Source organism: Osmia lignaria, chromosome 10, assembly GCF_051020975.1.
Source record: "Osmia lignaria lignaria isolate PbOS001 chromosome 10, iyOsmLign1, whole genome shotgun sequence".
NCBI classification, from domain to species: domain Eukaryota; kingdom Metazoa; phylum Arthropoda; class Insecta; order Hymenoptera; family Megachilidae; genus Osmia; species Osmia lignaria.
In genome coordinates this window covers 2189215-2201516 of record NC_135041.1, presented here as the reverse complement: position 1 = coordinate 2201516, position 12302 = coordinate 2189215, and the positions used below count along the sequence as shown (strand labels likewise).

General features: G+C 31.6%; 1 protein-coding gene across 1 annotated transcript; it reads left to right on the top strand.

Annotated features, from left to right (window-relative positions):
• Positions 1-743: 743 nt before the first annotated feature.
• LOC143305737 (uncharacterized) lies at positions 744-2670 on the top strand. The gene is made up of 2 exons (XM_076690522.1): positions 744-2180; positions 2252-2670. Exon 1 carries the CDS (start codon positions 836-838, stop codon positions 1928-1930), a length of 1095 nt encoding a protein of 364 aa, XP_076546637.1. The 5' UTR covers positions 744-835; the 3' UTR covers positions 1931-2180; positions 2252-2670.
• Positions 2671-12302: the final 9632 nt, after the last annotated feature.

Sequence of the window (12302 nt, the reverse complement as noted above, 5' to 3'; positions counted from 1 at the left end):
TATAGAGCCAGGAATACCGAGCTATCTGGAAAAAGGATGGAAGGAGGAAAGATGGAGAAGAGTAGCCAAATTTAGATTGGGAAACGAGGTAAATGAGGCAAAATACTGGGGAAAAGAAGAGGACAGGAAATGTAGATTATGTGGCTGGGAAGAAGAAACATGGGAGCACATATGGGAAAGGTGTGCTGTCGGAGGAGAAGAAAGAAAAGAAGGATGGCAAGAGAGAGTGAGAGAGCTGCTGGGAGGAAGTGGGGAAGGAGAAGAATGGATGAAACAGTTAGAGAAATACAGGGCGGGAACTGGGGAAGGAGAAGAGACGCGGAGTGAAAAACAGAGAGAAGATAACGGCTAATGATGCTAAGAAAGAAGGACAGAAAAGGAACAACAGACAACGTAGGAAATAAAAGAAAGAAGAAAGAGACAGACAGTGAAGGAAGGAAGATCGGTAAGGAAGTTCACGATAAGAGCAAGCAAAGGAAGAGGAAGAAAGGGAAAGGAGAAGAGGGGAGCATATTAAGCAGTAGAAACATAAGAACCGGAAAAGACAAGGTTGGCACCACTGGAAAACCAAGTGGGGTAAGAAAAGATGTAGTGGCAACACAAGAAAAGATAGGTTGGCAAGACGGGAAAAGTGCGTGGTACGAGAGGAAGCACGTGCTGAGCATAAAGCAAGGGTAAAGAGCAATCCAGGACATTGACGAAGTTGGACAAAGGGGAAAGGAAGAAAAAGATTAAAAAAGGAAAAAGGAAAGAAAAGAGAAAAGATAAAAAAAAAAATAAAACAAGTTTAATAAGGAGGGAAGGGGAGTTACTGAAGGGAAGAAAGGATAACGATATGGAGAGCCAAGAGGAAGTACTGAGGGAGCTGAGAGGAATTAGAGAAGAAGTAAGGAGACTGAGAGAAGAAATAAAAGATTGGAGGCTGGAAAGAGGAATAAAGAGAGAAGGGAAGGAAAAGCAGGAGAGCGTAGAAGAAATAGAGAAGAGGAGAAGAGGACTGGAGGAAGAAGAAGGCAAGAGAGAAGAAGAAGAAGATGAAGCAGAAGGAGGAGGATGTGAAAACCGGATTGAGGTGAACGAAAATGCAGTAAAAAGTGAGAGGGAAGAAGCTAGCAAAGAGGAGGAGATAGAGGTGCAAGAAGTAGAGAAGGAAAGAAATAGTGGCGGAGAGGAAGAAAAAGAGAAGAATGGAAGAGAAACAATAGAAGAAGCAAAGGAGAAATGGAGAAGAAGGTCAGAGGGAGATGTCGACGAGCTGGAAGGAGAAAAAGAGTGGAGGAGAAGAATGGAAGCAGAAGGAACAATGAGAAGAAAAGAAGAGTGGGAAAAGATATGGGAGGAAAGATTAGAAGAAATAAGAAAGGAAAGGAGAAAAAGAAGTTTGATTTGGAAGGGGGTAGAGGGAAAGAACTTAGAAGAAAGATTGAAATATATCAAAAAGATATTAGAAAAAGAACTGGGACAAGAGGTAGTAATAAAAAGAGCAACAGAAAGGGTGGGAGAAGGGAGGAGAAATATAGTGCTGACAGAACTGGAGGATGAAGATCGCAAAAAGGAAATGGTATGGACAAAAAATGGGATCTGGGACAGATGGAGGGTTGCGGTTGACGAGGACCTGTCAAAAGAAGAGAGAAGGATGAAGTGGAGGATAAAAGAAAAGGCGAGAGAAGAAATAAGAAAGGGGAACTGGGTGGAATTTAATAATAGAAGAATATGGATAGAAGGAGAAGAATGGAAATGGAACGAGAGGGCAGAAAAAATGGGAAGCCAGCAGACAGAGGGACAGGAAATAAAGAAGAAGGACCGAAGACAAGGGAAGAGGACTGAGGGAAGCAGGAAAGAAGAGGAAAAGGCAAAGGAGAAGGACCAGAAAAGCAAAGAAGTATGGGAGGGGGAAAAGAGCGCAGGGGGTAAGGGACAGGGTCGTTAGGGAGTGCAATAGAATTAAAGTGCCAGTATAGATTGACTAGACAGGGGAGGCGTGTTTGTTATAAGACTGAAGCAGTACAAAACACAGGCTGTGGCAAGTTAAGTGCGGTTGTAGTATTATAGATAGCGTATCTTAGTGGGAGGTAGGGGATAAAAGTTGTGAGAAAGATGGAGCGTTAAATATATTCAGAGGAGTGAACAAGGAGTAAAAGAATATGGGTAAGAAAGCAGTATGGGATAGGCGGGGGTAGGTAAGGGACGAGGCTGATTGTCGTGTTTTATTTTAGCATTACATATAAGCTTAATTTATTTTATTTTTTAGGCTTCTATTATCATACTGCATTCTTACTCATAGGTCTATTGGTTAGTCATAGATTTTTGGTAGAGTTAGGATAGCTGTTGTAAGTTATGTTTCATAATTTCATTATATTGATTTATATTTTATATTTTTATAGTTTTATATATTGTAAAATTGATAAAATAGCAGTTTATTTCAAGTTAAAGTGACTCAGACAGATGGATGATCACCGGAATAAGGAAAAAACATAGGGTAGGGAAATAGGAAAGGGACAAGGAAAGGGAGGAGGATAGAAAAGGGAGTATGTGTGTATCAAGGGCGTGCAAAAGTGTGTAAAAGAGATTGCTCACATTGTTAAGCGGATAAAATTTTTTGTAAGGTTGGGGAACGCTCCTGTTAAAAGCGCCACACAAGCCCGCAAGGGGAGTGTAAATAAACTATACTACTATTATTATTTTTTATATTATTTTATGTTATATATTATTATTTTTTATATTATTTTATGTTATATATTATTATTTTTTATATTATCTTATGTTATATATTATTATTTTTTATATTATCTTATGTTATATATTATTATTTTTTATATTATTATTTTATATAATTCTTTTCTATTATATTTTTATTATCTATTATATTATTTTTAATATTAGCTGTGTCATTCTATATTATATTACGAATGTTTCGATTAAATTCATTTTTATTTTCGTTTACACGCAGTCGTGATTTTGTCTTTTTAAATATGCTGTCTTAGAATTTACCCTTCCTATATGCTGGCATTGTGATTGAAATTCAAGACTTGTCCTATAGCATGAAATTCGAGCGATACGCGAGACTGCCGCGCCAAGATCACTGGAGAGGGGTACCGGGCGACTCAACGTTTAATGCATTATGGTATATGGAAACTTTGACGGCTTTTTTCTAGGAGAAGGGTTGATTTCCGGCGCATGGTTCCTTTCAGACTTTTTATCCCCTCGATGAGCACTATACGATAAGCCAATAAAAAGGTTTGACCCTGAAATTAGGGGTCAAGGTCAATTTTGCGGTCGCTTTCTTTGACAGATCTCCACCGATCCAGAGGTGTAGAATCACCCCATATAGGTCGTGACATTTAATTTTTTTACACCCTGTACATTGATCTGTGGGAAGTAATCCGTATATTACATTATATGCGATGTGGATATAGTACTAATGATATTGTTATTAAAGGTAGGTACCTTGATCTGTGGGAAGGGATCAGTATATTACATTATATCTAAGGTAGATATAGTACTAATGATATTGTTATTAAAGGTAGGTACCTTGATCTGTGGGAAGGGATCAGTATATTACATTATATCTAATGTAGATATAGTAATAACGATATCGCTATTAAATATACATTGATCTGTGGGCAGCGATTAGTATATTACATCATATCTCATGTAGATATAGTATGAATGATGTTATTAAATATAGGTACATTGAACTGTGGGCAGGGATCAGTATATTACTTTATATCTAATGTAGATGTAGTGTTAATGATATTGTTATTAAATGTAGCTACCTTGATCTGTGGGAAGGAATCCGTATATTGCATTATATCTAGTGTAGATATAGTAATAATGCTATTGTTATTAAATGCAGATACCTTGATCTGTGGGAAGGAATCAGTATATCACATTATATCTAATGTAGATATAGTACTAATGATATTGTTATTAAAGGTAGGTACCTTATCTGTGGGCAGGGATCAGTATATTACATTATATCTAATGTAGAAATAGTAATAATGATATTGTTATTATATGTACATTGATCTGTGGGAAGGGATCAGTATATTACATTATATGTAATGTGGATATAGTACTAATGATATTGTTATTAAATGTAGATACATTGATCTGTGGACAGGGATCAGTATATTACATTATATCTAATGTAGATATAGTAATAATGATATTGTTATTAAAGGAAGGTACCTTGATCTGTGGGAAGGGATCAGTACATTACATTATATGTAATGTGGATATAGTACTAATGATATTCTTATTAAATGTAGGTACATTGATCTGTCGACAGGGATCAGTATATTACATTATATCTAATGAAGATATAGTAATAATGATATCGCTATTAAATAAACATTGATCTGTGGGCAGGGATTAGTATATTACTTTATATCTAATGTAGATGAAGTAATAATGATATTGTTATTAAATGTAGCTACCTTGATCTGTGGGAAGGGATCAGTATATTACATTATATCTAAGGTATATATAGTACTAATGATATTGTTATTAAAGGTAGGTACCATGATCTGTGGGCAGGGATCAGTATATTACATTATATCTAATGTAGAAATAGTAATAATGATATTGTTATTATATGTACATTGATCTGTGGATAGGGATCAGTATATTACATTATATGTAATGCGGATATAGTACTAATGATATTGTTATTAAATGTAGGTACATTGACCTGTGGACAGGGATCAGTATATTACATTATATCTAACGTTCGATATAGTAATAATGATATCGCTTTTAAATATACATTGATCTGTGGGCAGGGATTAGTATATTACATCATATCTCATGTAGATATAGTAATAATGATATTGTTATTAAATGTAGCTACCTTGATCTGTGGGAAGGGATCAGTATATTACATTATATCCAATTTAGCTATAGCATGAATGATGTTATTAAATGTACAATGATCTGTACGATGTAGTCAATACATTACATTATATCCAATTTAGCTATAGCATGAATGATGTTGTTATTAAATGTACATTGATCTGTAGTAAGGAATCCGTATATTGCATTATATCTAGTGTAGATATAGTAATAATGCTATTGTTATTAAATGCAGATACCTTGATCTGTGGGAAGGAATCAGTATATCACATTATATCGAATGTAGATATAGTACAAATGATATTGTTATTAAAGGTAGGTACCTTGATCTGTGGGAAGGGATCAGTATATTACATTATATGTAATGTGGATATAGTACTAATGATATTGTTATTAAATGTAGGTACATTGATGTGTGGACAGGGATCAGTATATTACATTATATCTAATGAAGGTATAGTAGTAATGATATCCCTATTAAATATACATTGATCTGTGGGCAGGGATTAGAATATTACATCATATCTCATGTAGATATAGTATGAATGATGTTGTTATCAAATATAGGTACATTGAACTGTGGGCAGGGATCAGTATATTACTTTATATCTAATGTAGATGTAGTAATAATGATATTGTTATTAAATGTAGCTACCTTGATCTGTGGGAAGGAATCCGTATATTGCATTATATCTAGTGTAGATATAGTAATAATGCTATTGTTATTAAATGCAGATACCTTGATCTGTGGGAAGGAATCAGTATATCACATTATATCGAATGTAGATATAGTACAAATGATATTGTTATTAAAGGTAGGTACCTTGATCTGTGAGCAGGGATCAGTATATTACATTATATCTAATGTAGATATAGTAATAATGATATCGCTATTAAATATACATTGATCTGTGGGCAGGGATTAGTATATTACATCATATCTCATGTAGATATAGTAATAATGATATTGTTATGAAATGTAGCTACCTTGATCTGTGGGAAGGGATCAGTGTATTACATTATATCCAATTTAGCTATAGCATGAATGATGTTATTAAATGTACAAAGATCTGAAGGATGTAGTCAATACATTACATTATACCTAATGTAGATATAGTAATAACGATTTTGCTATTATATGTACCTTGATCTGTGGGAAGGAATCCGTATATTGCATTATATTTAGTTTAGATATAGTAATAATGATATTGTTATTAAATGTAGACACCTTGATCTGTGGGAAGGAATCAGTATATTACATTATATCTAATGTAGATATAGTACTAATGATATTGTTATTAAATGTAGGTACATTGATCTGTGGACAGGGATCAGTATATTACATTATATCTAATGTAGATATAATAATAATGATATCGCTTTTAAATATACATGGATCTGTGGGCAGGGATTAGTATATTACATTATAACTAATGTAGACATAGTAATAATGATATTGTTATTATATGTACATTGATCTGTGGGAAGGGATCAGTATATTATATTATATGTAATGCGGATATAGTACTAATGATATTGTTATTAAATGTAGGTACATTGATCTGTGGACAGGGATCAGTATATTACATTATATCTAACGTTCGATATAGTAATAATGATATCGCTTTTAAATATACATTGATCTGTGGGCAGGGATTAGTATATTACATCATATCTCATGTAGATACAGTAATAATGATATTGTTATTAAATGTAGCTACCTAGATCTGTGGGAAGGGATCAGTATATTACATTATATCCAATTTAGCTATAGCATGCATGATGTTATTAAATGTACAATGATCTGTACGATGTAGTCAATACATTACATTATATCCAATTTAGCTATAGCATGAATGATGTTGTTATTAAATGTACATTGATCTGTAGTAAGGAGTCCGTATATTGCATTATATCTAGTGTAGATATAGTAATAATGCTATTGTTATTAAATGCAGATACCTTGATCTGTGGGAAGGAATCAGTATATCACATTATATCTAATGTAGATATAGTACAAATGATATTGTTATTAAAGGTAGGTACCTTGATCTGTGGGAAGGGATCAGTACATTACATTATATGTAATGTGGATATAGTACTAATGATATTCTTATTAAATGTAGGTACATTGATCTGTCGACAGGGATCAGTATATTACATTATATCTAATGAAGATATAGTAATAATGATATCGCTATTAAATATACATTGATCTGTGGGCAGGGATTAGTATATTACTTTATATCTAATGTAGATGTAGTAATAATGATATTGTTATTAAATGTAGCTACGTTGATCTGTGGGAAGGGATCAGTATATTACATTATATCTAAGGTATATATAGTACTAATGATATTGTTATTAAAGGTAGGTACCATGATCTGTGGGCAGGGATCAGTATATTACATTATATCCAATGTAGAAATAGTAATAATGATATTGTTATTATATGTACATTGATCTGTGGATAGGGATCAGTATATTACATTATATGTAATGCGGATATAGTACTAATGATATTGTTATTAAATGTAGGTACATTGACCTGTGGACGGGGATCAGTATATTACATTATATCTAACGTTCGATATAGTAATAATGATATCGCTTTTAAATATACATTGATCTGTGGGCAGGGATTAGTATATTACATCATATCTCATGTAGATATAGTAATAATGATATTGTTATTAAATGTAGCTACCTTGATCTGTGGGAAGGGATCAGTATATTACATTATATCCAATTTAGCTATAGCATGAATGATGTTATTAAATGTACAATGATCTGTACGATGTAGTCAATACATTACATTATATCCAATTTAGCTATAGCATGAATGATGTTATTAAATGTACATTGATCTGTAGTAAGGAATCCGTATATTGCATTATATCTAGTGTAGATATAGTAATAATGCTATTGTTATTAAATGCAGATACCTTGATCTGTGGGAAGGAATCAGTATATCACATTATATCGAATGTAGATATAGTACAAATGATATTGTTATTAAAGGTAGGTACCTTGATCTGTGGGAAGGGATCAGTATATTACATTATATGTAATGTGGATATAGTACTAATGATATTGTTATTAAATGTAGGTACATTGATCTGTGGACAGGGATCAGTATATTACATTATATCTAATGAAGGTATAGTAGTAATGATATCCCTATTAAATATACATTGATCTGTGGGCAGGGATTAGAATATTACATCATATCTCATGTAGATATAGTATGAATGATGTTGTTATTAAATATAGGTACATTGAACTGTGGGCAGGGATCAGTATATTACTTTATATCTAATGTAGATGTAGTAATAATGATATTGTTATTAAATGTAGCTACCTTGATCTGTGGGAAGGGATCAGTATATTACATTATATCTAATGTAGAAATAGTAATAATGATATTGTTATTATATGTACATTGATCTGTGGATAGGGATCAGTATATTACATTATATGTAATGCGGATATAGTACTAATGATATTGTTATTCAATGTAGGTACATTGACCTGTGGACAGGGATCAGTATATTACATTATATCTAACGTTCGATATAGTAATAATGATATCGCTTTTAAATATACATTGATCTGTGGGCAGGGATTAGTATATTACATCATATCTCATGTAGATATAGTAATAATGATATTGTTATTAAATGTAGCTACCTTGATCTGTGGGAAGGGATCAGTATATTACATTATATCCAATTTAGCTATAGCATGAATGATGTTATTAAATGTACAATGATCTGTACGATGTAGTCAATACATTACATTATATCCAATTTAGCTATAGCATGAATGATGTTGTTATTAAATGTACATTGATCTGTAGTAAGGAATCCGAATATTGCATTATATCTAGTGTAGATATAGTAATAATGCTATTGTTATTAAATGCAGATACCTTGATCTGTGGGAAGGAATCAGTATATCACATTATATCGAATGTAGATATAGTACAAATGATATTGTTATTAAAGGTAGGTACCTTGATCTGTGGGAAGGGATCAGTATATTACATTATATGTAATGTGGATATAGTACTAATGATATTGTTATTAAATGTAGGTACATTGATCTGTGGACAGGGATCAGTATATTACATTATATCTAATGAAGGTATAGTAGTAATGATATCCCTATTAAATATACATTGATCTGTGGGCAGGGATTAGAATATTACATCATATCTCATGTAGATATAGTATGAATGATGTTGTTATTAAATATAGGTACATTGAACTGTGGGCAGGGATCAGTATATTACTTTATATCTAATGTAGATGTAGTAATAATGATATTGTTATTAAATGTAGCTACCTTGATCTGTGGGAAGGAATCCGTATATTGCATTATATCTAGTGTAGATATAGTAATAATGCTATTGTTATTAAATGCAGATACCTTGATCTGTGGGAAGGAATCAGTATATCACATTATATCTAATGTAGATATAGTACTAATGATATTGTTATTAAAGGTAGGTACCTTATCTGTGGGCAGGGATCAGTATATTACATTATATCTAATGTAGAAATAGTAATAATGATATTGTTATTATATGTACATTGATCTGTGGGAAGGGATCAGTATATTACATTATATGTAATGTGGATATAGTACTAATGATATTGTTATTAAATGTAGATACATTGATCTGTGGACAGGGATCAGTATATTACATTATATCTAATGTAGATATAGTAATAATGATATTGTTATTAAAGGAAGGTACCGTGATCTGTGGGCAGGGATCAGTATATTACATTATATCTAATGTAGATATAGTAATAATGATATCGCTATTAAATATACATTGATCTGTGGGCAGGGATTAGTATATTACATCATATCTCATGTAGATATAGTAATAATGATATTGTTATTAAATGTAGCTACCTTGATCTGTGGGGAGGGATCAGTATATTACATTATATCCAATTTAGCTATAGCATGAATGATGTTATTAAATGTACATTGATCTGTGGGAAGGAATCCGTATATTGCATTATATCTAGTGTAGATACAGTAATAATGATATTGTTATTAGATGCAGATACCTTGATCTGTGGGAAGGAATCGGTATATTACATTATATCTAATGTAGATATAGTAATAATGATATTATTATTAAATGTAGGTACATTGATCTGTGAGCAGGGATCAGTATATTACATTATATCTAATGTAGATATAGTAATAATGATATCGCTATTAAATATACATTGATCTGTGGGCAGGGATTAGTATATTACATCATATCTCATGTAGATATAGTAATAATGATATTGTTATGAAATGTAGCTACCTTGATCTGTGGGAAGGGATCAGTGTATTACATTATATCCAATTTAGCTATAGCATGAATGATGTTATTAAATGTACAAGGATCTGAAGGATGTAGTCAATACATTACATTATACCTAATGTAGATATAGTAATAACGATTTTGCTATTATATGTACCTTGATCTGTGGGAAGGGATCAGTATATTACATTATATCCAAGGTAGATATAGTATGAATGATGTTGTTATTAAATGTACATTGATCTGTGGGAAGGAATCCGTATATTGCATTATATTTAGTGTAGATATAGTAATAATGATATTGTTATTAAATGTAGACACCTTGATCTGTGGGAAGGAATCAGTATATTACATTATATCTAATGTAGATATAGTACTAATGATATTGTTATTAAATGTAGGTACATTGATCTGTGGACAGGGATCAGTATATTACATTATATCTAATGTAGATATAATAATAATGATATCGCTTTTAAATATACATGGATCTGTGGGCAGGGATTAGTATATTACATTATAACTAATGTAGACATAGTAATAATGATATTGTTATTATATGTACATTGATCTGTGGGAAGGGATCAGTATATTATATTATATGTAATGCGGATATAGTACTAATGATATTGTTATTAAATGTAGGTACATTGATCTGTGGACAGGGATCAGTATATTACATTATATCTAACGTTCGATATAGTAATAATGATATCGCTTTTAAATATACATTGATCTGTGGGCAGGGATTAGTATATTACATCATATCTCATGTAGATACAGTAATAATGATATTGTTATTAAATGTAGCTACCTTGATCTGTGGGAAGGGATCAGTATATTACATTATATCCAATTTAGCTATAGCATGCATGATGTTATTAAATGTACAATGATCTGTACGATGTAGTCAATACATTACATTATATCCAATTTAGCTATAGCATGAATGATGTTGTTATTAAATGTACATTGATCTGTAGTAAGGAGTCCGTATATTGCATTATATCTAGTGTAGATATAGTAATAATGCTATTGTTATTAAATGCAGATACCTTGATCTGTGGGAAGGAATCAGTATATCACATTATATCTAATGTAGATATAGTACAAATGATATTGTTATTAAAGGTAGGTACCTTGATCTGTGGGAAGGGATCAGTACATTACATTATATGTAATGTGGATATAGTACTAATGATATTCTTATTAAATGTAGGTACATTGATCTGTCGACAGGGATCAGTATATTACATTATATCTAATGAAGATATAGTAATAATGATATCGCTATTAAATATACATTGATCTGTGGGCAGGGATTAGTATATTACTTTATATCTAATCTAGATGTAGTAATAATGATATTGTTATTAAATGTAGCTACCTTGAACTGTGGGAAGGGATCAGTATATTACATTATATCTAAGGTATATATAGTACTAATGATATTGTAATTAAAGGTAGGTACCATGATCTGTGGGCAGGGATCAGTATATTACATTATATCCAATGTAGAAATAGTAATAAGGATATTGTTATTATATGTACATTGATCTGTGGATAGGGATCAGTATATTACATTATATGTAATGCGGATATAGTACTAATGATATTGTTATTAAATGTAGGTACATTGACCTGTGGACAGGGATCAGTATATTACATTATATCTAACGTTCGATATAGTAATAATGATATCGCTTTTAAATATACATTGATCTGTGGGCAGGGATTAGTATATTACATCATATCTCATGTAGATATAGTAATAATGATATTGTTATTAAATGTAGCTACCTTGATCTGTGGGAAGGGATCAGTATATTACATTATATCCAATTTAGCTATAGCATGAATGATGTTATTAAATGTACAATGATCTGTACGATGTAGTCAATACATTACATTATATCCAATTTAGCTATAGCATGAATGATGTTATTAAATGTACATTGATCTGTAGTAAGGAATCCGTATATTGCATTATATCTAGTGTAGATATAGTAATAATGCTATTGTTATTAAATGCAGATACCTTGATCTGTGGGAAGGAATCAGTATATCACATTATATCGAATGTAGATATAGTACAAATGATATTGTTATTAAA

Coding starts and splice junctions, on each gene's coding strand:
- LOC143305737 (XM_076690522.1), top strand. CDS start 836: ATGGAGAGCCAAGAGGAAGTACTGAGGGAGCTGAGAGGAATTAGAGAA.